This window comes from Octodon degus, unplaced genomic scaffold, assembly GCF_000260255.1.
Source record: "Octodon degus isolate 3935 unplaced genomic scaffold, OctDeg1.0 scaffold00184, whole genome shotgun sequence".
Classification (NCBI taxonomy): Eukaryota; Metazoa; Chordata; class Mammalia; order Rodentia; family Octodontidae; genus Octodon; species Octodon degus.
In genome coordinates this window covers 1,029,253-1,055,005 of record NW_004524760.1, presented here as the reverse complement: position 1 = coordinate 1,055,005, position 25,753 = coordinate 1,029,253, and the positions used below count along the sequence as shown (strand labels likewise).

General features: G+C 55.8%; 1 protein-coding gene across 4 annotated transcripts in view; it reads right to left on the bottom strand.

The window, feature by feature from the left end:
- The window catches only part of Macrod1 (MACRO domain containing 1), a 141,638-nt gene that overhangs the window by 4,914 nt on the left and 110,971 nt on the right, over window positions 1-25,753 (bottom strand). For 3 of the 4 annotated variants that reach the window (XM_023703923.1, XM_023703922.1, XM_004643776.2), the window contains exon 4: window positions 7,474-7,503. The exons of the other annotated variant lie outside the window; for it this stretch is intronic. In XM_023703923.1, the coding sequence (XP_023559691.1) occupies window positions 7,474-7,503 (30 nt within the window). The remainder of the gene's footprint in view (window positions 1-7,473; window positions 7,504-25,753) is intronic. 4 annotated transcript variants of the gene reach the window in all.

Below are 25,753 nucleotides of genomic sequence, written 5' to 3'. Positions count from 1 at the left end.
AACCTCCATTTCTCAGGAATAGAGATAGAGGTTCAGAGGTAAAGACACTTTCTCCAAGTCACACAGCAAAGTAAGTGGGGGCCATGGGTCCTTGTTGGGCAGGTCTCACCCCTGGCCAACCTTCCTGGGCCCCTGTGGTCTCCAGTGCAGGGAAGAGAGGAAGGTGGAGACTAGCCAGCTTCCCCAGGGCCTGGGCCACACAGCCTCAGAAATGAATTCACTGGGCTGGTGAGATGGCTCGGTGGTCTAAAGCACCTACTTAGAACAAGCTAAGCTAAGCAAAGCACAGGGACTGCGGTTCAATCCCCCAGCACCACATGCCAGCCAGCCCAGCCCCCTGGTGGGCTGACTGGCCACACACACACACACACACACACACACTAAATAAATAAATAAATAAAAAAGAAAAGAAATGAATTCACTGTGGCAGCTTTCAGTGACAGAGGAGACCCAGGCCTGTGGGACACTAGGCCAGGCAGTGTCCCAGGGCTGAGTTCTCCCACCTCATCTCCGAATCATGTTTTTGACGCCTGTTTCCTCAACTGCATAGCATGAACGTATACCTCCTTGCTTGCACTGGGCATTCAGTAAGAGACTTCAAAGTATCCTATACTCGATCACATTGTCACCCTCTTTTTTTTTTTTTTTTTTTTTTAATGTATTTGGTACAGGGTCTCACTACGCAGCTTGGACTCATAGTGAGCCTCCTTTTCAGCCTCCTTTTTTCAGTGCTGGGATTACAAGTGTGCACCAGCACTCCTAGAATCGGTGGCAGGCTCAGCATGTATGGGGGCGGGGGGGGGTGCTGGCACAGCATGTGGTGCCGAGGACTGAACCCTGGTCCCTGCACTTGCCTAAGCAGGCACTTAGTCTGTTGAGGTATCTCACTGGCCCTTGTTATCCTCAATTTATAGATGGGGAGGCCCAGGTTTAGCCACAGGTTCCAGACAAGAGCCAAGCTGGGCCTCTTCTGGCTCTTAGGGTCCCATGCAGCGAGTTGCAGGGTGGCTGCTGCTGTGACCCTTCAGAAGCCTGGGGCCTCTGGAAACCTGTTCCCTGCCTGGACCCAGCACACACAACAAGGAAGGCAGAAGGGGCTGCATCAGAGGGAGGCTGAGGAGACACAAGGGCCTGGGCCTTGGGACCCATCTATTCCTGGACACCTTGCCCTATGACCCCTGGGGACAGTTCATATCAGCCTTAGCTGGGCCTTCAGCCCACATTATAGATATGCTGAGTGCTAGAGCTGAGATGGGGAAACCAAGTGCCTGAGAGGATAACAGCAGTGTCATGGGCAGTCACTGAGCTGCTCACCCAAGGCTCCCACCTACAAGGGCAGGCCCAGCTCCAAAGGTTGGATGCAGACACTGCAGAGGCCTGTTCCCTCCTTTTCCCAACCCATGCTGTGCTCTGCCTCGAAGGCCCTGAGGCTGTCTTCCGAACCACCATGCTGCAACCTCCATCCTCTGGTCACTGATTCAATCAACAAACTCACACTGGCCACAGCTCCATGCCAGGTGTAAAGCCCACCCTCAGCAGGCCCTACCCTCAAGGGCCAAGCTGGGTGGGCGCCCCAGGGAGAAGATGGATGGACGACAACTCCACGATGTGATCTGAAATTCATTACGGGGTGAGATCAGCTCCTTAAATGGGGATTTGAAAACATTAGGGCTTCATTATGTACACAACGGCAGTGCCTCATTCATCATGCAAAAATCACTCCTGTTATTAAAAATCTCCGTGGCAGCTGCATGCAGGGGCTTGGTGGCATCTTGCCTGCTGGGGGCAGGGCACAAATCCTACAGGCCTACTGGCCTGTGCTATGGCCATGGAGCTCGGGCCAGAGTCCCCACAGGGACTGTGCCCTATCACTGCTTTCCTCAGGGAGGGCCAACTTCAGGGGATCACAGTATGAGGGACTTGGTGCCTCAGTTTCCCAGTCTGTAAAGTGGCAATATTAAGGGTGTGTACTGGTGTGCTGTTGGGCGGGGACAGTCTTGGCTGGCCCTGAGGCTACACAGAGTCTGTCTACTCTTAGTACTGGCATCGATGTCCACTGTAGCCAGGCAGGGTAGCAGGAGGTCTCATCACACCCTGCTCACACAACCATGCAGTGCAGGGAGCACAGCACCCACGCCTGCAGATCAGCCTGTGCATATAGCCGTACCCAGCCTGCTTGCCCTGCTGACTCCAAGACACGTTCATTAAGGGTGTTTGGTCTTACGCACTGCAGCTTCTGGAAGACACCCAGCTCGGGGTCCCAGTGGTGAACTGGGAGGAGGAAATGGAGCTGGACAGGAAGGAGGGGACTGGAAATGGGCCCTAGAGAAGAGGTGAGAGCAGGGCCCCTAGTGAGGAGAAAGTACGGAACCCTGAAGGAGGGAAGAAGGCGTGAGGGGCAGGCTGGCTCAGCAAGGGTGGAGACCCAGCAGGGGAGACAGGAAGGCCTGGTGGGGTCTGGAGAGAACTCCATGCTGTGGGCATTTCCATAGCCCTCCCTGTGCCCCTCAGACCTCAGCCCTGCAGCCACTGGCCAGGGTATACACAGCCTGAGCAGGCACTGCCAGGGCCTGCAGAGTGCTCGGGTGATCCAGGGGTCGCGGAGGCTGTGGTGCAAAGTCAGACCAGCTCAGTAGAGCAGTCTGGGCTGGGTTTTTCCCTGGGCTGCAGGAAGCCAACAGGATTAGCAGTGTTGATGGGAGATAGTGTAGGGCAGGAAGGTGAGGGCCTCACTCTGGTCTGGGTGCCCAGAGGATGCTAATCCTCAGTGGCCTGTCCAGGTGCTGAGGAAAGCCTGTGTGTGTGGGGGGGGGGGGGCAAGGGGAAGGGGAAGGGGAAGGAGAAGAGAAAGGGCAAGGGGAAGAAGGGGAAGGGGAAGGACAAGGGGAAGAAGGGGAAGGGGAAGGCAAAGGGGAAGGAAGAGGAAGAGAAGGTACAGCTGGGTGCAGGATGGCAGTGTGGACATGAGGAGAACAGGGGGTGGCTGGCTGCATGCACAGCCAAGCAGCCTTGGTGAGGCCTGGGGAGAGATGTTGCTGTGTTCACCCAGGCTGCCCTCCCTGCCCTGCGTGTGCCCCTTAGGAAGCCAAGCAGCACCACACACAGGAAAGTCTAACAGCACCACTGCAGGCAGCATCTGCTGCACCCTAGCACTGAGGACAAAGCCAGGCACAGAGGCCCTCAGTCAAAAGAGGTGGAGTTGAACAGCCTGGTCCAACACGGAGAAGGTGCTGGCCAGGAGGGAGCTGTGGCGAGGGCGAGGAGCTTGTAGGCATGAGAGCCACAGGTGCAAAGGCCCTGGGCCAGGAAGGGCTGGAGGGAAGCCGGGTCACCCAGGCTTTTCCTTCTGGAACTGCATGTCACACCTGACGCTGATGCCAGGTGGCAGGTGAGGGTGGGGCCGCTGTAGGGAGGCCCCAGGTGGGGGTGTGGCTGGGGCGGGTCCTAGGGTGCCACCACCCTATCTAGCCTCGCCCTCTCACCTGGAACCTCCAGACCCCACCCTGTACAGCCCTGGAGCTGGTCCACCAGGCGCTGGCCCGGCTGGAGCAGAGATGGCGGCTACGCAGGGAGGAGAAGGCAGCCCTGAATTAATCTGTCACTAAAGCTTGGCCATGGCAAGCGCAGTCATGATTTAGATGAATAATTGAAACGCTCCGATACATTTATTATCCCTTTAGTGCAAAAGTGGCAGAGAAAGACGAGGGGTAATTGAAAAAGAGCGCACAAATCTCCCCGAGAAAGCCAACTCCTTATCGCCAAGTAAACATTTCAGTCCTAATAAACAGGAGAGACGCGCGTCAGGGCCCTGTCGATTCCTGGTCTGATTTAGGACCCACCTCCCTTCTTACCATACAATAGGAGATGTTCTTAAAATTTTTTTATTGAGCCAATAAAAGGCTTTCCAGGAGGGAGGTGGGAGAGGATCAGGCCCAGCAAGCATCAACCAGCTGCACCTGGACATGAGGTTTCCCAGGAGCAGATGCCATCTCTCCCTATGGCCCTCTCCATCCTCTGTACCTGCAGAACTCCTATTCTGCCTTCAGAGCCCAAATCCAATGTTCCCTTTAATGAGAAGCCTCTTACCAAACTGGGATCCTTTGAGGACAGAGCCAAGTCCTGAGTTCCAGTGCTCAGGAGAGCCCCTCAACCTGGAGAGAGCCTGGAGTGGAGGAGAAGGTGCTCCCCAACACACACTACACACTATGTTGACACCCCTCCTGCATGGTGGGGGTCCGGCCCCAGGGTGAAGCAGGCCCCAAGTCCTGTACCCTCAGGATTAAGTTCCTTTAGCCCTAGCAGTCCCTAGGGCCCGTCACTGAGGTTGGGGAGCCCAGCTTCTTCGGGCCAAGGTCCTCTTCACCCTGAATCCCCATGGCTTGCACCCTGGCCTTTCAGGATGAACCTCTGCTGCTTGCATTGGTGTGGGGGCCCTGGGCTGCCAGAGCCAGCGCTGTGAGGTTGAGATCCCCGGCTCTTTCCCCCTGGGTGGCACAGTGCTCACAGAGTGGTGGGCACAGAGCAGAGACTCTGGACCCCTTCTCAGGGAGGGGACATCCCAGGGGATGGACACAGGCAGAAAGGAGTACACATAAAGTACAAGTGTGGCCAGCGATCAGCGCTGGGAGAAGGTGACAGGGCAGGCTGAGGAGCGAGGCAGCTGCTGTCACTGTGAGAGGGTGGCCAGGACAGTGCTTGCTCAGTGCGTGGATGGGGATCAGTGACTACATGGTGGAGGACATGGGGTACAAGTGGGGCCTAAGCCCTGCCAAGGAGCCCTGGGGGCTCCATGGGGATCCCCAGGTCAGGGTGGAGTTGAGGGACACCCCTCCTCCAGCCATGTTGAGGTGGGGAACAAAGCCGCAGGGAATGCAGGGGGTAGACACGAGGACAGGAGATGTGGGTCCCAGACTCCACCAGCCTGTGGGTCCCCACCACAGCCCCTCCCTGCCACCTCCACCTGTTCCAATCACATTAGCAGAGTGACAGCCCCAGGGAGCTGCCGGTGGCGCCATAAATCTCTGGTGGCGTTAAAAGGCTGGACTCCGGGCCCACTTCCTCTGGGTCGCCATGCTCTATCCATCTCTGCATCAGGCAGGCTGCGCACACGGGCCTCCCCACACCCTGCAGTCATGAGGGATGGCGGTGGGAACATGATGGTTCTGGTGGTCCGGGGCTCTCCAGAGCGAGGTCACCAGGCCACCCGTGGGCCAATGCCTACTCTGTCTACAACCTGGAGGGCTGGCCCTCTGCCCTCAGGGCAAGCCTTTTCCTTGTAAGCCTACCCCCACCTTCACCTGTAGTTCTCTCAGTCACATAACAGTCACGGAGCAGCTTCTACGTGCACCAGACCCAGTTCTGGGTGATTCAGTGAGAACACACGAGGGCAGGGTGAGGGTCCAGGGGTCTGAGGGCCCCTCTGAGAAGACAGCCTCAGGTAAAGACTTGGGGGAGGGTGGGAAACACCCGAGGACATCTGTAGGAGGGGCACTCCTGGCAGTGGCAGTCAGTGCAAAGACCTGAGGCACAGGTGGGCCTGGCCTGTTCCTGCGGCTGAAAGGACACAGGGGTGGGTACAGCCCAGTGGGTAGGGAGGGCAGTCTGAGGGGCTCTGGTGGAGGACCTGGTGGTCATGGGAAGGCCCTTGGCTTCACTCTGAGTGAAGGGAGGGCATCGAGCAGAAGAGGCACAGAGAGCTGCCTGAAGGCTGAGAAGGCCCACACCTCCTTCTGATCCTCTGTAGCCTCAGATTTTCATGCTGACTAAATGCCAGCTCCTCCTGGTCTGACCTGCTGAGCCCCCAAATGCCCACACTCTCCTTCACTTCTTGGCTTTGCCTAGGACACCCTTCCCTCCTATCACCACAGGCTGTACTCCTACCCAGTTCCAGCGCCTGTGACCCCATGCCCAGGTCACCCTGTATGACACAGTGAGCTCGGTGGGTGACACAGTGAGCTCAGAGGGCAGGGCCCAGGCTATCTGTGCCCAGCACACATTGCTGACACCCAGCTCTGGGCCCAGCATACAGTGGGCACTAAAGCATGGGGTGGAGTGGTGCTGTGGGTACAGCCGTGGGTGAGGGCTGGGCTTTGGAGAGGGGCCTAGGCTGTAGTCCATCCACCCTCCTGGGTGGCCATGACCTCCACAGGGACAGCTAGAGGAGAAGGGGGGAGAAGGGGAGGGAGGGGAAACATCTCTAGCCACAAACAGACCCATCCTGCGTCCTGGCTGGTCACCGACAGCTCTTAACGCGCTGCTCTTATTTATTCCTGACCTCCACTGCCCCTTTTATTTTTCCCCCTTTTAAAACCTGGCCTGGGCCCCGCCACCACTGCCGTAAACACGGCCCCTGGGATTTATCCGACGGCGCATTAACCCCTGCCCCTTGGCACACCAATCATCCCGCCGCTGCCTGTGTAGACAGCAGCCGCCCGGCAGGCTGGGGCTGGGGCTGTGTGGCCAGGCTGGGCAAGCTGGCAGGGAGGTGCTGGGGCCACGGATGCCCTCCTCCTGCCTCCTGCTGACCTCACACCTGGCAGCTGAACCCAGCTGACCTCTGATGTCACGTTGGTCTGGCCCTCTGGGTGGCAAACTGATGACAGAGAACACATGAATGTCCTTGGGGGCTTAGCGGTGGGCAACATGGCTCCCCTGACTTTACAAGCCTTTGTTGGGGATGCAGAGTCACCTTTGAGGCTCCAGGGCAGGGGAGACAATAACTACCCTCAAGGTAGAGAAACTGAGGCCAGATGACACAGCTTCGGAGGCCACAGGGCATGGGTGGCAGGACTGGCTTGTCCCTGCACACCCTGGCCCCTAGTGCCTTGCAGTCAGCAATCAGGACCCCTGTGAGGGCAGGAGAGGGTGGAGCCCACCTTGGGCACCTGGCATTGATAGGGCCAGGCCTGCCATCCCGGCCTTCAGCTTTGGCTACTGTGGCAGCAGGCAAAGCCTGGCTGAGCTGATAGGGGCAGGAAAGAAGGAAAGGACAGAAAGCCAGCCATGGGGAGGAGGGCCACACCTGTAATCCCAGCACTCTGGGAAGCTGAAGCAGGAGAATCAAAGATTTGAGCATAGCTTGGGCAGCTCAGTGATTTAATGAGATCTTATCTCAAAATAAAAAATAGGACGGCCAGCCAGATAGCTCATCAGACTAAAGTGCCTGCTTAGGCAGATGCAGGGACTAGGGTTTGATCCCCAGGTATGCAGTCCCCCCCCCCCCCGCACTGCGATGAGGACTGAGACTGAAAGTAGTGGCTCACGCCTATAATCCCAGCATTTGGGAGGCTGAAAACAAGAGGATCACTATGGGTCTGATTTGTGTACTAAAAAAGAAAAAGTAGGAAAGTGGCTGGGGAGGTAGCTTTGTGTGAAGGCCCTAGGTGCAATAGCCAGTAACACCCCCCAAAAAAGGAAAGGCCAAAGAGATGTCATCAACCTCTCTACCCCCCAAATTCAGGAATGCTCACTCACCACCTCCACCTCCAAGCAGGGAGCTGTTGGCTGCAAGAGAGAGAGAGAGAGAGGTAGTCAGTAGGGAAGTGGCTGGGGCAGGCACCATGTGGGGTAAAGGGGTCTTGGGGTGGCTGTCTTGCCTGCAGCGGGCCCAGACTTTAGCTACAGGGCCTCCTAGCTCCTTGAGCAGGAGCAGAGTCTAGGTAATGGGCGTGGAGGTGGGAGGGGCGGGGACTCTTCTCCCCTGATAGCCTCAGATTTTGAGGTTTGTAAGGAGGCAGAGACAGGGCACGGGGGAACCACCAAGGAAGCAGCCACCTGTGGGGTCCAGGGCAGTGAAGGACACACACTGTGAGTCTTTCTGTCCAGCATTCTTTTGGTCCATCCCATGAGGCCTAACAGAGCTTGGCCTGAGGAAGGGATGGTGGCAGGGGGCAGGTAGTCTGATCCCTGCCCTCCGGCTCACAACTATGAGGGTAGAAAGTACAGCCAGGGTGAGGGGGAGCTGCCAGCCATACAGTGTGCCATGTCAAGGTCCAACATGTTGTGACGGTGGCGCCTGGGCCTCAGTTACCCCAGAAGGCAGCTGGCAGCAGTGCCATTCTTTCCCAGTCTGTGGCATGGACCAGAGGTTGCACTGCCGGGCAATGTAGACTGAAGGCTGCCATGGCCACCACTTTCCCACAGGCTCTGCCCATCTCACTGTGCCTGACTGGCTGTCCCACCCACTTCCCATGTGGCTGACAGCTTCATCCTTGGCCCTGCCTGGGCCCCCACTTCTGGTTACAATCTGTGCCCCATACCCTGTGACTCCTGGACTCACCCAACGGGGTGTGGCATGCCCTGGACCCGGAGCTGCCCAGGTGGGTCTGGGTTCCCAGGCTGGAGCTCCAGCTCCTCTCACAGCCCTGCTCTGGCCACACTGGTCAGGGCCCTTCCCACATGAGGGCTGCACCCTGGGCTCTGTGCAGAAGCCGAGGACGCTGCTAAGTGGTATCGGGTGGCTCCAAGTGGCTGGTCTCCCAGACCTGACAGCTCTTTGCTTGGGGAATAATTAATTCCACAGCCCGAACACCCAGGGCTGCAAGTTGCCATGTTACTTGTGAGATTAATACAAGCAGCTAATTAAGATGGAGAGTCGAGGTGCGGCCGGGTGCTCCCTGAACAAGGTGGGGGCCGCAAGGAGGCGAGAGGAAAGCGAGCTGAGCAATGGGAGAGGGGGCTGCAGGCTGGGGCAGGCTGGGGCAGGCGGGCAGGGACTGGCATTGCACATGGTCTCGGCCTTTCTACTGCCTAGGCAAGAGCCTGGCCAGGCACAGAATGAGTGCTTCAGGCAAATGATCCTACCTACCACGGCAAGGTCAATGGGGAGGGGCTACTGTCCCATTTTATGGAGAAGACTGAGGCCCAGAGAGGTGGGAACAGGAGGGTGGGACCTAGGTTTGTCTCACTCCAAAGCCAAGACACAAAGAGGAAGGCCTGTGGCACAGCCTGCCTGGGGCAGCAGGGGAGAAGTGGGGCACCTCAGGCCCTAGCAGTGCTGCGGCTGTTGGAGCTGCCCTCTGCAACCCTCCCTCTCCCCCCCAGCACCTCTCTCTCTTAATTAACACCGGCTGCAAATGAGAGCTGGCTCTGCTCCAGGAGGGCTGAGTGCCAAATGGCTTGGCAGTGAGCCTCAGAGGGGCGGCAGGGGAGGGGGCACTGACCCGCCATTCTTCAGGCCCCTGTCAGACAGGGGTGGTGCCCCTGCCTGCCTGGCATCCCAGGCCCCACCGTGTGTGGCCTAGCCAGGCACGGCAAGGCAAGAGGGGTGAATTGTCCCGGTGTCCTGGCGGGCAGGACAAGGATAGGCCAGTCAGGTGGCCTCCTCTGCTGAGGTGGGAAAGAGCAGAAGAGGCCCAGCCCCTGGCTCAGTCTGGGCCTGCACAGAGGCCCTTGTCTCTGCTGTCCTCTTCTCCCAGCCCACTGGGAGCTCCTGGTGACCAGACCCAGATCCTCAGCTCACTTCTGTCCTCTACCAGGGGACTTTGACATTCAGCTGAACAATGACCCCTACTGCGAAGGGCTGTCCCATAGTAAGAGTCTGGGGGTGCTTTGGGGAGGACTGGGAAGGGACACCGTGAGACTGTCTCTTTGGGGTGGCTGCCTAGCCCTCTTGTCTGGAAGAGGATGGCTCTGGAAAACTCTGGGGCTTCCAGTTCCCAGGCCAGGGCTGCCCTAGCCCAACCTCAGCTCAGACCTTGGGGTTCCTTGTTCTTCCCGCCTGGTTCCCATCCTCACACCCTGCAGTTTGGCTGAGGGTAAAGGTCACAACTGGTCATCAGCCCTGTTCTTCAGATGACCCCAGCGAGGACCTGGCACTGGGAACGTGGAGTGGACCCAGCAGGGCTGGCTATGGGAGTCTGGCTGCGCCAGTGAGCAGCCAAGGGAGGTAACAGGGGAGTGAGCCCTGGGCATGGAGTCCAAGCTGGGGTTGAGAGCCAACCCTCCTCTGGAGCCCCAGATCTCCCCCAGCAAATGGAACTTTTTGTTTCATCTTGTTTTGGTACTCAGGCTGGCCCTGGAGTCCTGGGCTCAGATGACCATTGTGGCTCAGCCTCCTGAGTAGCAGGGACTATAGGTGGGTGTCACCATGCCAAGACTTCAAGCAGGCATCTGTGAACACTGTAGGAGGTTTTTTTTTTTTTTTTTTCAGAACCGGGGATTGAACTCAGATCCTTGCGTTTGCCAGTCAAGCGCTTATCCTACTGAGCCATCTCCCCGGCCCCACTGTAGGAGTTTAACTCTGACTGAGCCCTGGGTCCTGGCTCTGGGCACGGGGGAGGGGCTTGAGGCTTGTGGGCTGGCATGGGGTGCAGATTCCTCTAGTGTGCTTGCCTTGGGGGCTGTCCCAAGTCTGCTTGCCAGTCCCCCACAAGTGAGGAGACATCTGCTCGTGTTTGCATCAACACTCCACCCCACTGAACTGCACTGGCTGGCCCTGCCCCAGCACTGCCCCGTGGCCTTGGGGTGCTCTGATGCCAGGCACTCATAGTCCTCTGGGCCCCTGGGGTGGGCCAGGGTCCTGAGGCCTCAGTCCCAGCCTCCCCCATACTCTGCTGGTCCTTTCCCACTCCTTCCCTGCTGCTTCTGCAGTGTCCCTGGCCTGGGCCACCTCAGGCTCAGGCACTGCCTGTCCTTGCAGGCCAGTGGGTAGGGTGCAGTCTCCCCAGATTGTGCCCCAGCTCCCGGCCTAGTTAGGCACTGGCAGGTGGCCACTGCCCAGGAAGTGGGAGGAAGCCAGACCCAAGTGCTGGGCAACTTTCACGAAAGGTCAGAGGCAGCCTAGGGACAAAGATGGCACCCAGTCCCTGCCTCGTGCTCTACACAAAACTCTGAATTAGCACCCACTGTGGGTAGCAGGGCACACGACCCCGGACTCGGGGCCCATGCTCCAGCTCAGGGAGGTGGCACTGAGCTGGGCTCTGGGAAAAGCCGAGGTGGCACCACATGGCACAAGCACAGAGTGGGCAAGGGCCTGAGGAAGCTTAGCACTTCCTCCAATAGCATAAGGAGTCATGAGGCTGGGATCTAGGATGAGACAGGGTGAAAGGGCAGAGCGGCAGCTTGCTAGAGACATGCACACACCTCTTCCTCCTCACAGTGCCCCAGCTAGTGCCCTTCCTGCTCCTACCAGGCAGGACATCACTGAAAGAACCCACTGGGTATGGTGATGCACAACTGCAATCTCAGCACTTTGGGAAGCTGAGGCAGGAAGACTAAAAGTTTTTTGTCATTTTGAGACAGAGTCTCACTATGTAGTTTGGGCTGGCCTTGAGCTTACTTTTTTTTTTTTTCAGAACCAAGGATTGAACTCAGATCCTTGCACTTGCCAGGGAAGCGCTTATTCTACTGAGCCATCTCCCTGGCCCTGTTTTTGTTTTTTTCTTCAGCTCTCTTTGTAGCCCCGACTGGTCTTGAACTTGTGGTGCTCTCCTTCCTCAGTCTCCCAAGTGTCAGGATTACAGGTATGCTCCACCATGCCTGGCCAAGGACTAAAAGTTTGAGCCCAGTCCTGACAACTTAGAGACTTTGGGAGATCTTGTCTCAAAATACAAAACAAAATGAGCTGTAGCTCAATGGTAGAGCCCTTGCCTAACATGTGTCAGTCCCTGGCTTCAATCCTTAGTACTATAAGAGAAAAGAAAAAAAAAATTCTTTTAACATCAGGTGGAGAAAGTGAACTTTTACGTCAAAGAAAAGTATTTTAAAATATAATATTAATCAATTATCTATATATCCACAAAGTTAAACAATGTCCTTTTCAGTAGTCTGTGGAGCAGGGCCTCTGCTGCAGTGCACAGGCTGGCCAGTCCCAGGCTGGGTGAGCTCCCTCGGCTCGCCCAGAGGACAAGAGAGGCCCCTTCCAGAGGACGGTGCCTGGACAGTGTTGCCCCAAGCTCCTAATCTACCCCACTACAACGCTCCCAGGGCTGGGATGGAGCTCAGCTCTTCTTCCACACACCAGGCCCTCAGTCAGTCTGCAGAACCGCAAGTAATAATAATAATGACGATGATGACGATGATCATAACCATCTCATCTCCCAGCGGGGTCCTGGGGAGGCCCTGTGAACCTCAGTGACAAAAACAAGCAACCCTTTCTCACTTAGGATAAAAATGGGCCCCTTTGCCTAGAAGAGACCCCATCCCCACTCCAGGAGTCAACCCTGAGAGGATGTCAACCTTCCTGGGACTATAGCCGGTCCCTGTAACAGCTCCCATAGGCCACCCCCCCACTCCCACCTTGTGCCTCCCACCCATAGCTCCCACAGAGCCTGGGGCAAAGCAGGTGCCCAGCAATGATTTACTCAAGGCTCCAACAGGTGACAGATTGTGCCCCGCTCCAGCACCTGAGCTTTCTACCACCCACACCAGGCCTCAGGAGCAGGACTGATGGTAGGGCATGTCCATGACAGGGGAGGGCGGCTGCTCAAGGGCAGTGGCAGGAGGCCCAGTTCCTCCCTTCCCAGCTGGAGGAGCTGCCCGGCTCTTCCCTGACAGGAATGAAGTGAAATCCTACAGGTTAGAAAGGACAGGCAGTGAGCAGTGACCCAGGGAAAGCGCTGAGCAGGGTTCCAGCCAGGGAGAGGCTGGTAGTGCGGGCAGATCAGTGACTCTGAGCAGGCGCAACCCCTCAATGCCGTGGGCACTTCTGCCCCCACAGCCAGTCTGCAGAGGACCGGCCTCCTCTCCGTTGCCTTGCTGGAGCAGCTGAAGCCAGGCGCTGGTGGGGGCTGCTCTTCCCTCCTGGGCCCCTAGCTCCTCTCATCTGCTTTCTCGGCCCCCTGGGAGTCTTAGCTCTCTATCATCAAACAAATCTGCATCCCACCCCTCCTATGTGTGGGGTGCCAGGATGCAGGCCAGGCCCTGCTGGCATAAGATTCATCTGCAGTCCAAGACAAAAAGCAGCACAAGCAGACACTTGAACCAGAATCCCTTATGCCTGAGGTGGTGAAAGAAATCAAAGAGAAGAGCCAGGAGGGCAGCAGGTAGAAGCCGAGTCAGAGGAGGAGACAGAGACCTGCTGACAGAGACAGGCATCCCGGAGGAGCAGTGCCAGGTGGCCAGGTAGGAAGAGCCGAGCAAAGGCTCTGAGGCAGGGAGAGACATAGGGAGGGGCCAGCAGGGCAGGCAGAGTGAAGAGAGGAGAAAGGAAAGGTCACAAGTCATGTGGGCAGGGGCAGCCCTTGGGGGGCCTTGTGAGCCTTTGGGGGAAACGGAGCCATCAGAGCTTAGACAGAGGCAGTACAGAGGGCAGCCTGAGAGTTGTGGGCGGTCGGTGATGGTTGTCAGCAGCCCAGATCCTGGCCCGTGTGGGAGCTCTGTGACCTCTGACTGTGCTGCTGCCATGTAGACTGGTGGCCCAGCCTCGTGGGGAGGGGGGCTGTGCTCTGTTGCCCTCCCTTCCCATAGGCCACCAGCGGGGACCTATGTTTCAGGAGGGCGAGCCATGTGAAACACGGTTTAGATAAGAGCCACCCTGCAGACGGGACCGACGTGAAATGTGCTGAATTCTGAAGATAAAACAAGAGACTTCAAAGCCACCTCAAACTGTGAGAGCAGTAGCTGTTTGACAAGCTCCGGGCCCCCAGGCCAAGGTCCTTGTCCTCAGAGGGGATGTTGCTCAGGTGGAAAGCAGACGCTGGCAGGGTGCTCTTGGGCTGGGGAAAGGACAGGGACGGGGGAGCAGGGTCCCATGGGAGCTCGGGTCGCACTGTTGCCAGCACCAAGTGGGTGCGCCCCCAGCAACCATGGACATCATCCTGGGCAATCATCTTAACAGATCCACACATCTGCTTGGGCCCCACTAACAGAGGGGGACAAAGTGGCCCAGAGAGGACAAGTGACTTGAGCCAACCATGGGCCTTGGCAGGAGCAGACACAGTCCTTGCTCTTGGCCAGCCTTGGTCCTGAGATCCCCAGCTGTGACTGTGGGCCAGCAGCTGCACCTCCTGGGGGCTCAGTTTCCTCATCTGGGACTGGAGGGTCATTTTGAGGAGGCCTTTGAGTGCTGATAATGTTACAGCTGCCCACAGAACTGTCACGGCTGCACAGGGTCTGTCTCAGTGCGTCACTGTTCCTGTGATGGACTGAGGCGAGGAAACTCATAAAGAAGGAACTGTCTGTGGCCTCAGTTCTGGAGGCTGGGGGCCCAGAGCACAGCACTGCATCCTAGCAGGGCACAGGGCATCTCCTAGCTGAACACAGCCAACCTGGGTCTTGTTTCCTCTTCTTGGAGGGCCTAATTCTGCTAGGGGCTGAGGCCCAACAACTTTGTCTGCCCTCCCAAAGGACCAACTCCAGATACCATCAAGCCTGCAAATTTAGGGATTAAGTTTCCAACATGGGTACTTTCAGGGGGCACACTGGACCCCCCACAGTGCTTCACTGAGGAAGGTGTGAGACTGGGCTCAGCCTGCTCACCCTGGAGGAGTAACAATCCAGTAGCTTCTCCCACAGTCTTTTTTACCAGTCTTCTGGGGAGAGGTCTGAGCACCCTGTTGGATCCATTTTACAGATGGGGAAACTGAGGTTTAAATAAATACCTGCCCCAGATCCTACCCACAGTTTAGGTGATAGAGATAGGATTCTACCCCTAAACCTCACTGAGCCTGCCAAGACTTATCTGCCTCCCAGGATGAGCCCCTCACTACCCTTCCTCTGAGACAAGCCTGGGATCACTCAAATTTGCTAGGAATGTAGTCACCTGTGTCTCCCCTTCTGGGGTCCCTCTTGGTCTCCTCCTTCCAGGGCCTCTTCTCCATTTTACCTGCACCTCAGACTGGCTTCTCTCACTGCTGCACACCTTGGGGCTCCCCAAGGTACCACACACTCCAGCCATCCTACTCTGCAGAGCCCACTCCTGGTCCACCTTGCCCATCTCATACTGCTCCCTAAGAAGCTGCCCAGTCAGCTACTTTTTTTCTTTTTTTATGTATTTGGTACAGGATCTCACATGCACCACCATGCCTGGTCTTGGTGGCCAGCTCAGTGTGCCTGGGGGCGGGGCCAGTGTGGCATGTGGTGCCAGGGATCAAACCCCAGCCCTTGTGCTTGCCTAAGCAGGCACTTAGTCTGTTGAGTTATCTTGCTGGCTCCCAATCAGCCACTTAAAGCTCCAAGCAGGTGATTTGGCTGCAGGTCCCACAGGCCCAGGCAGCTCCTTTGTCCCCTTCTCTCCTGCAGCCTCGTGATTCTGCCTCCCAGCCAGCAGCCCTCAAACAAACGACACTGACCTCCTCTGGGCAACAAGGGATGCCCTCATACCCACTCCAGCCCCTGTCCCAAGGCACCTTCCATATCCTGGCATTTGTTATGCAAGAGCTTCATGTTCATTGCCCCCAAGTGGGTGATATACATAAACAAACAGCAAGGGAAAAGTGAGTCACCCTTCAGCTCCTCATGCAGCTTTGGATGTCCCCATTGCTGTCCCTGGAGGACCTTGGAGACTGTTGGCAAAGCCCTAACAGTCACTGAGGCATTTGTCAAGCAAATTCCCTGGGCCCCACATTGGGCCAAATGTTTTGGGGGCTCCATTCTTGCCACTTTTCCTCTAAGGCTCAGGGAGGGGGACCTGCTATGTTGCCGCTTCATAGGTTCAGGGAGTTCAGGGAATTGAAATGATTGGCACAGAGCCGGGTTTGAATCAGACTCTGACTTGCAAGGGGGCTCCCCTCCCTCTGGAGCTGTAGGGTAGCACTGGGCAGCCCACCATTAGCATAACCACGAGCAGCCCTGAAATCCAATTACTAGGAGATGGCTTGGGCCCCAGCCAGCCGGGTGTCGTCTCCATCCATGGATGAGGGGCTGTGACCAAGGCCAGCCTGGTGCGGGGAGTGGGAGAAGCCAGGGAAGATGGGGGCTGCAGAAGGAGCCCCATCCAGAGCTCTGGGGCTGGGGGTGGGCTTCTGAAGGCAGTTCTGACCTTTCTGCTCACTACCAGTGGACAGGGCCAATTGTCCCTGAGAGAGAGAGCCACAGATTTCTCTGTCTCTAGCTTGCTGGGTGACCCTGGGCAAGCCCTTGGCTTCTCTGAGCTTCAACCTTCTGAAAGAAGAAAACCAGGAGCCATTTGAGTAGAAAACACACAGCATGGAAGGAAGACCTGGATCTGAGAGCCCAGCAGGCCTGGTCTCACCCTTTGGGGCCCAGCTACTGTTCCCTTCACCCCAGCTCTGCAGCTGCCCACCCCTCTACATCATCTCCCAGCAAGTGAGGAAGCAGGGACAGCTGCTGCTCCCCGCCCTCCTGCAAGCTCCTGTGTTGGAAACATAAGCCCAAATTCACATGTTGGTGGTATCTAGGGGAGCAACTTTGGGAGGTAACAAATTAGAAGGGGCCATGAGGTTGAGGTCCCCAGGCTGACATTAGCAACTGCCTAAGAAAAGGGGGTGAGCCCTGAGTTGGCAGCTTGCTGGTCTGTCTGTGACACGCTGCCCAATGCCATGTTTTGAAGCAGAAGCAGGAAGGAGGACTCAAGGTCCTTCCCGGGGGCCAGCCAAAGCCCAGCACTGTGAGCTAAGTTGTCTCCGCTCTTTATAAATTACTGGAGTATTCAGTTGCATACACAGAAAACTGACCCAGCCCAGCCTGACAGATATAGCACAAAACAGTTGGAGGTCCTCCCCCTGTGGCGCCACACCTGAGCAGAAACAGAGGTCCCTGAGGCCATAGTACTGTGTTCACACTCCAGGTCGGGCCAGCCATGCCCACCCACTGCAGAGTGTTCCAGAGCGACAAGCCCCCAACCCCCACCCACAGATAGCCGTGCCTGGCTTTGTCTCTCGAGAGCAGCAGCCCTTGCATCTTCAGTGCTCTGTGTGCACGTGTGCCAGCATCTTGGAGTGGGGCTGCAGGCTTGTGGGATATGCACATCTTTGCTACTTATTGCCAAATTGCTCTCCAAAGTGGTTGTTCAGATGATCATTTTAAAATATAAATTAGATCATGTCACTTCCCTGCTTAAAACTCTCAAATAGCTTCCTATTATACTTAGAATAAAATCCATATTCCCCTCCATGAACGCGCTGCTGTATCCCACATGCTACTCCCCCAATTTCATGACCTCCTTTAGATTTAATAGGTCTGCCTCTATTATGCCTCAGGGCCTTTGCACATACTGCTTCTATAGCTCACATACTTCTTCTGGCTCTTTCCAAACTATCCTCTCCCTTTTTTTCTTTTCCTTTTTGAGACAGTGTATAGTTCAGGCTGGCCTTGAACTCCTGCCTCAGCCTTCTGAGTGCCAGAATTATAGGTCTGCACTACCATGTCTGGCTGGCCCCTTTCAATCTTTCAGATCTTAACAAAAATGTCACCTCCTCTGATGACGCCTACTGTGGCCATCCAGTTAATTCTCTCTCTCTCTCTCTCTCTCTCTCTCTCTCTCTCTCTCTCTCTCTCTCTCTTCCCCCCCTCCTGTTCTCTGTCTTTCAGTACTAGTGATGGAATGCAGGTCCTTGCTCATGCTAGACAAGTGCTCTACCATTGAGCTGCCCTAGTCCTTTTAAAATTTTAAATGATGATGTGGGCATGGTGATACATACTTGTAATCCCAGCCCTCAGGAGACTGAGCCAGGAGGAGCACCACAAGTTCCAGGCCAGCCTGGGTTGTGCAGTGAGTTCAAGGCCAGCTTGAACTACATAGCAAGACCTTGTAGTTAAAACAAGCAAACAAAAAATTAATTTTTTAAATGTGTTTAGTACAGGGTCTACAGGGTCTTACTACATAGATCAGACTCATAGTGATTCTTCTGTCTTCAGCCTCCCAAGTGCTGGGATTACAGGGACACACCACTACACCCAGTCTCAATTCCTGCTGTCTCAGTGTTCTCCAGGGATGGGACGGGCACAACAGGTCAAGATTGAACCCTGGTCACTGCACTCTGCCTAAGCAGGCACTTTAGTCTATTAAGCTATCTGGCCAACCCCAAAATTTAAGTTTTAAGACATGGTCTCACTAAATTGCCCAGGCTGGGGGCACTTTGTGGGTTAGCTCAGTTGTTTAAAGCACCTGGTCAATACCAGCCTATGGGGCGTGCTGAGATAGTGATGGAGACTGGGCGTGGTGACACACGTCTGTAATCCCAGCACTTGGGAGGTTGAAAACAGGAGAATCACTACAAGCCCAATCTATGTAGTCAGACCCTGCAGACCCTGTAGACCCTGTCCTAAATATAGGAAATAAAATAAAATAAAAATAAATTGCCCAGGCTGGCCTTGAATTGTGAGCTTCCTGCCTCAGTCTCTCAATTAGGTAGGACTGCGGTATGTGCCACCATACCCGGGCTTCCTGTCTCCCTGCTTTGGAGCCATACCATGGCCCCACAGTGCCCTCGTTCTCTCACTGGCTTGCTGGTTTATGGCCAGCTTGGCAGACTGTGGTAGAGGGGACTCAACCGCCTGGTTCACTCCCAATCCCAAAGGCCACCACAGGTGTGACACTGAAGGGCTATTCATTAAACAAACATTGCTTCTGCCATCATGTCCAGAGCAGCAGGGAGGTATAGGCCCACAAGTCTTTGATTGCGGCCATGGAGTCATGGCAGGTGCTAAAGCTGGAGAGTGGCTGGGTTGGAAGTTTGGAAAGATCTGGTTCAAATCCCAGAGAAGGAGAAGCCCACAGGTCTGGGGGTAAAGAGGGCAGACAGAGAGGTGGAAAAGGGCAGTGCTGAGCCCACAGAGACCAATTAGGGAGTGTGCAGACAGGATGGGTCAGAGGTGGGGTGTGCTCTCAAGGGGTCTGGGGTCAGTGGGGCAAGAAGTCTGTGTGTGGAGACAGCAGTGTTGCTGCCCTGCCCCCATCTTCCTATCCTCATTAGGGAGCAGGAGGAGTTCTGGGGTGCTCATGCTGGGGTGCCCTTAGCTTCTAGGGTCACAGTCCCCAACCCCCAGGACAGCCTTGAAGATGTCTGCATACATTGCCCCAGTGCACACCACTCGGGGAGACCCTGAAGGACTCTTCCTTCTGGTACTCCAGCAGATGTCTTGGATTTGGCCCAGCCACCCTCCCTCCTCACACATAGGGGAAACCAGAAAACATCCTCACCCAGCCCACCCAGTGGTGTTTTTGGGGACAGATAACACTCCTGACACTCCTGTTCCCTTGTAAGTGAAGCAGAAAAAAGGCAGTGACCACTGTGACACAGGAGATTTAAGTCCGACACCAGGGAGGACTTCCTCTGCCATTGGAAGCTTTGTGGGATACTGTCTCCTCCTGGAAGCTGGTGGAGGTCACCCTTGGTCACCCAGCATTGGTCCCACAGGCTGGGGAGGCAGCTGGTTCCTGGGGACTCAACTGGGAGCAGGGAGCTCTGTGCTCCTAACTCTTAACATAACTGCTCCTACAACAGAGTGTACCCAAAGAGCCGGGAGCCAACGGTGTCCCTGTTCTGCTGCCTGAGGGCAGCCATCCCATCCCTCCCCAGGTAGGCAGAGAGGAGCCTGGTCCCTGCCCTGCTGGCCTCCTCTTCTCAGCCCTCCTCCCAGTTTGGGCTCCAAGCTCTGGAGAAGGGAGGGAGGAGGGAAGCAGGAGATGGAAGGAAGAGGCCCCTTGTGGCCATTGGTATGCGAGGCCCAGACTTGGCCTGGTGGCCCAGCCTTTCTGCTCAGCTCTTTGAGAATCCCTCTTTGGAGGCAGCGTGGTGGTTGCCCAGCAACCCTCCCACCCTGCCCCCATGGCTAGTGCACCGGCTTCCCATCCCCCCTCCCATCTCTGGGCTCCTCCAGGCCTCAGCCCCAGCAGATTCCCAGCTAGGAACCTTCCAGGCCTGGCTGCCCAGAGCACCTGACCCTGGCAGATGAGGGCCTTGGGCTGACACCCCCCACACACACACCATGGTTCTGGACTGAAGCTCTGTCCCTACAGGGACTGGGAAGCTACCCTAGGCTGAAAGTATCCCTTTTCCTCCTTACTCTCCTGGCCCTGGAGTACTGGGGTGGAGCAGGTGAGGGACAGACACCAGCTCTTTCCTCCCAGCTCTGCTGTGCCCACTGGCCTGTTGAGCTGGGTGCTAGGATCAGAACGGCGTATAAGGAGCTCCAGGTCATGGGGGATGTCGGGGGAGCGGGCACAGAGAAGGAGGAGGTGTGGCCACTGTATGCTGAGCCCCAATGGGCTCAAATCAAAATCAGGCACCCCTGAGCATCCCCTCCCTGTCCCTCTCCTTGACAGTGACAAGGACCTTTGACTCACTTTGAGCTCCTCCAACCCTCCCCATGGCAGGCCCTTTCTCTCTGTCCTCTTGCCCATCACTCAGCTCTGAACCAAGCAGAAGGCCCTGTCACAGGTGCTCACTGTCCAGCCCCTTGTGCCCATCTTTGTCCTGACTTGGCTGTATATACCAGGTGTACCAGAAGAAAGATGGCCCAGCCCAGGACACTTAAATCACTATAAAAAACACAAATGTGTTCTCTGCTGGGAAAACTGGCTGGGGAGGGAGTGGGCAGGGAGGGAGTGGCTGCTATGCATGTCTGGCAATTGGTGGGATCAGTGGGAGATGATGTTACTAGAGACAGAGGTGGCTCCCATGGGGAAGGAGGGGACCCCTCAGGGAAGCTGGGACCAGCAGCCCTAATCCTAGGGACTGGGGGAGATGGGTTGCTATGAACCCTAGCCCTGTGCAGCAGGGTCCTGCCTCTGCCCACTTCTGGGCTCTGGCTCTCTCTGGAATTTTCTGCCCACTCACCTACCCCACCTGGGCACAGCCCGATCTTTCTTCACACCAAGCACCCCCTCCTCCCCCACTAGCAGTGGAAGGGTGTCTGCCCCTCTTTGAACCCCTGGCACTATCATCCAGGGCATCTCCAGGGCTCTGAATCATGCTGGACTTGGGACAGCCTGGTATTGTGGCCCTACAGGGCCCTTTCATACTCACACCCACTCATTCAAGATTCCACTCATTTGTGTGTTCCATGTAGTCTTCATTCAGCAACACCAGACTGCTCTCCTGAGTGCCAGGCATGGCACAGGTGCTAGGGACACTCAGGGACCCAAGAGGACCCGGCTGTGCCTTCAGGATGCTGACACTTAGGTGGAAGAGATGGATACTAGCGTACTAGCAGGACATACCTCACTAAGTCCTACTCCCTAAGTCACTTGCTACTTCACATGTGACTATGGAGGAATACACCCAGCCTGTGAAACCTTCAGCTGCCCTGATTCTGGGCATGTGAGCATTGTCCAGCTGCCAAACCTGGCCAGAAGTCTCCAATGGTCACAAAATCGAACTAAGTGCCACCAACAAAAGAAGCAGAGAGAACAAAGTGACTGACATCAGGAGTTTGTCCCCTTCAATGCTCACATTGAAACTCAACCCTCAGGGTCCATGTTAATAGCGTTTGGAGAAAGGGCCTTAGGGTTTCATGCGTGTGTATATGTGTGTGGTGCTAGGTGAGCACACACCACCGGGCTCCAGCCCACCCCTGACATTAGTCATTTTCTGAGGAAGGAAAAAGAGTCTCTACCAGCAGGAAGTCCCCTACCAGAGGCAGCCTGTCAGGCTAGCCCCCTAGAATCTTGAGCTGAATGAACCTCTATTCTTTATCCATTCTTCAGTTTGTACCTTCAGTTATAGTAAAGACAATGGACTAAGACCTAATCAAGGACCAGGGAGATGGCTCAGTGGAATAAGCGCTTCCCTGGCAAGCGCAAGGGCCTGAGTTCAATCCCCGGTTCCGCAAAAAAAAAAAAAAAAAAAAAAAAAAAAAAGACCTAATCAAGATAGGACAACTGAGTCCTGGCCAGAGGGTAAGTGGGAGTTGGTTAGGCCTGGAGTGGTGGGTTTGCTGACTTCACTCTACCTGGCATTGTCCCTTTGTGCCTGTTCTTTGGGTACCCTCTCTGGGACCCTCTTCCTGGGATGCAGGCCTTTTGCTCCCTGGCTCTTCCTGAGATTCTGCAGGGGAACCCACCTATCCCCACTAGACCTGATCTTCTTCTTCTTCCTCTTTCCCCTCTCTTCTCCTTCTTCCCCCTCCTCCTTCTCATCTTCTTCCTCTTCCTCCTCTCCTTCTTTTCCTTTGTCTCCATCTCCTCCTCTTCCTGGCTCTTCCTGAGATTTTGTAGGGGAACATACTTGTCCCCACTAGTCCTGATCATCATCTCCTCCTCCTCCTCCTCTTCTTCTCCTTCTCCTCTTCTTTTTCTTCCTCTTCTTCTTCCTCCTCCTCCTTCTTTTGGTACTGGAAATTGAACTCAGGACCTCATGTTTGCCAGGCAGGCGCTATGCCACTGAGCCATATCACTGGCTCACTTCATTGTGTTCTGTAGGGAGAAGCCCTCTGTATAGTGCAGAATGTTGGGAAACAGAGCATGGTGGGGTTAGGACTTGGATCAGAGATTCTAGAACTTTCTAGAAGGTGCTGGTGTGACAGGCAGGTGTCCCTAAAGTAGTGTGCACAGCCAGCCCATGTACCAACCATGGAAACCAGGGACTGGGGGTGAGTGGGCCAACTGTGAGCTCCGCAACCCAAGGTACCTTGGGGACCCTGAGGGCAGTGATTTCCAGGACAAGATGAGGACAGGAAGTCCCCTGTAAGGCTCTATGGCTTTGGGTGAGGGCTAAGGGCCTACCTTTCCCTGGAGAAGCTGCCACTCTGGGCCCCAGGTTGTGACTTCACTGTCCTTGCCTTGGCCCAACCTTTCCCACTGCCCCAGGGTGGCTCCATGCGAGGTTGTTGAGCACAGAGCCTGGGACTAAGGGTTCCTCATGATGCTTCCATGAAGTCAGGTCACCCTTTTCTCCTTCCCAGAAGAGACAAAAGTGAGGACAGAAGAGGCACAAGATAGTTGACAACAGTCTAAAAATGGTGAATCGATGTCACAACTCTATACCATGTACCAAGCACTTTCCTCTTGGGACCTTAGCAGATCATCATACTGCCCCCCCCCAGGGGTCTGTGATGACCCTGTTAATATAAGAAGATGGAGGTACAGCCAGGCAGCAGGGAGGGGGTGAGCAGATTTACCCAGGGAGGGGGGCAAGGGTATTATAGCCAGGGCCAGTGTGACCTTGGCTGTCCCTGTAGGTCTCTGGCACTGAGCTGCTGGACATTGTGTGGGTCACTGCCCCCTTGGGACCTGGGGAACTTTGGAGCTTGGCAAGCTCAAGGTTGAAGCCACACAGTGTTGCTGGGTGACTTGTGGTGACCTCATTCCTGAGAGCATCACCACAAGGGCCAGCTTGCAGGACTAACTTTGTCCTTCTGGGTCAGGTCCTTTCACTATGGCCCTTGTCTTCTTCACAAAGTCCATAGCACCTAGGGGCTCAATGTTTGTTGACTGAATAAGCCACCTTTCTTTTTTCTTTTTTTGGTGGAACTGGGGATTGAACTCAGGCCCTTGCACTTGCCAGGCAAGCACTTATTCTACTGAGCTATCTCCCTAAGCCATCTTTCTAAATCTCATAGCCAAGTATTATGCTCTTGAAATTATATTCTTGATGGAACCTTCTTCCTCCTAGGATGAAGTCCAGACTGCCCAGGGTTAAACCTGCACACATCTCATCCTTCTGCACAGTTGCCCTGATTCTAATCCCTAACTCCAACCAAGAATTCCTTTTTTTTGGCAGAACCAGGGATTGAACTCAGGCCCCTGTGCTTGCCAGGGAAGTGCTTATTCTACTGAGCCATCTCCCCTGCCCCTCCAACCAAGAATTCCTGATCATCAACACCAGGCTCTTTCCCATGAGCAATGAGCTGCCTCTGTTGGCTGCCTGGAACCCTTCTCCTGACCCTCAAGACACAGGCAAGAGTTACTCCTGGAAAGCTGTCCCCCATGTCCCAGGTGACCAGCCTGAGGGGCACATGGTGATGCCTATTTCAGAAGGACTCTGATGAATCCTTCTAGAAGCCTGGCATTCCAGCTTTGCCTGGTGAGGCCCAGCAGGGGTCAGATCCACTCTTGGTTTCTTGTTCCCCAAATAGCCCCCTCCTCCCAGGAACTTCCATCCATCTGCCCTGAACTGTGTGCAGCCACTAGGCACATCTAAGCAAGTCATGATACATCAACTTGATGGAATATCATGCAGCCATTAAAACCACAGTTATGAAGATGATATTTTGACATCTCAGTGTGACATGCCAACTAGAGCTAGCTCCATACCATCCACTCCACTACAGGGCTCTGATGCCTGCCCTGATCCCCCACTGCACTTGGCTTGTAGGAAGCAGGGATGGAAAAGGGAGGGTTCAGTTTTGAAGAGGAGGAAGACATGCATATAGCTCCTGAGCCACGCAGTGACGCAATGGAGGGATGACGGAGCCCCAGGTTCCCCAACTGTCTGAGGGCCTGGGGAGCCAGAACAGAAGCCACAGTGCTGTGAAAATTATAGCCAGTTTTGCATGGACAAGCCTGGAAGGGAGCGAGAAAATGGGGGGGGGGGCAGGCTGTTGACGCCACAGGGTGGTGGCATTGTGGGTGATTTTTCCTTTCTTTATTGTTGGTGTAATGCTGTTTGGGCAATAAATAAAAATTGGGAGAAAAAATAGCTATTCAGTGAATTGAGTGAAAATCAGAAGGAAGAAGGGCATTATGGGAGGGGGCTGGAAGGGAGCAGCAGGGGGAAGGCATGGGGGTGGGGGGGTGCAGTTTGTCAGAGGGGGCAGCCTCAGGCAACCTTTCCCCAAGGGAGGAAAGAGGAGGTGGCCTGGAAGCCTGGAAGGACAGGAAGAGCAGGGTGGGCTGGGCCATGAAGGTTCTGACACAGCCTGAGGTTGGGACAGTGAGAGGGGCAGACTGTGCTAAGTCTGCAGGTGGACTTGGGAGCAGAGGGCCTGGCCAAGGTTCTGGGCAGAACTAGGGCCTCACGACTGAGCTCCATGACAGGGTGACACAGTCACAAGGTCTGACCAGGTTGGGTGAGGCTGATATGCTTGGAGAGCTCTTAAGTGTCCCAAAACACACAAGAGCAAGGGGAACTTCCAGGCTGAAAGGTGACCTTCTGATCTAATGGCAGCACCCCGCCCCCCCCAACCCACAGGACCGGGCAGACTATCCTGGGATTCTATTGTGTGGAGCCTGTCGAACCACCTTCCCAGTCAAGGTCTGCCAGGGCTATAAAGCTCCCATTTTATAGCCAGGAGACTGAGGCCTATGGAGCTTAACTGACTTGCCCAAGGTCATAATCAGCTGCTGAGGGAGGGGCTGACTGGCATCTGACTCAGGTTGTCACTTAGGCAGCTCAGTGGGATTCCCTTGGTGAGAACGAACCTAGGGGTTTAGGGCCGGTGTAGGAAAGCCAGAGGCAGGACAGGTAAGGGTTCTTCGAGGGGAAGGGGAGCCAGGCAGGGAGCAACACCTGGAGCTTGGAGAAGCTGTGGATACTTGTTTGTGAATGAATGCACGGGTGAGAGGCTGAATGAATGAATGAATGGATGGATGAATGAGTGCAGAAAGGAGGGGTGCAGTGAGAGCCGGCAAGAAGAGCGAGAACCCCTTTATTTCCCCCACCCCCTCTCCACGTTGGAGGCTGGCTTTGGGAGTCTCCCTCCCCCACTCCCTAGGGGGGACGGCTCCCCAACCCGTCCCCTCTCCCCCCGCCATTGTAGCAGAAGACAGGAGGTGGGGAACGCGGAGGCCGCGGCTCCCAGACTGGGCCAGAGTCCCCGCGCGGCGGCGCAGCCTCCCGCGCCGGGCCCCGCCGGCCAGTGCGCAGCTCGGCGCCCCCGCCCCGCCACCTCCTCCTCCCCTTCTCCTCCGCCCTCCTCTCCGCTCCGCGCCTGCACCTCAGGCCCCTGTGCTTGCCAGGGAAGTGCTTAT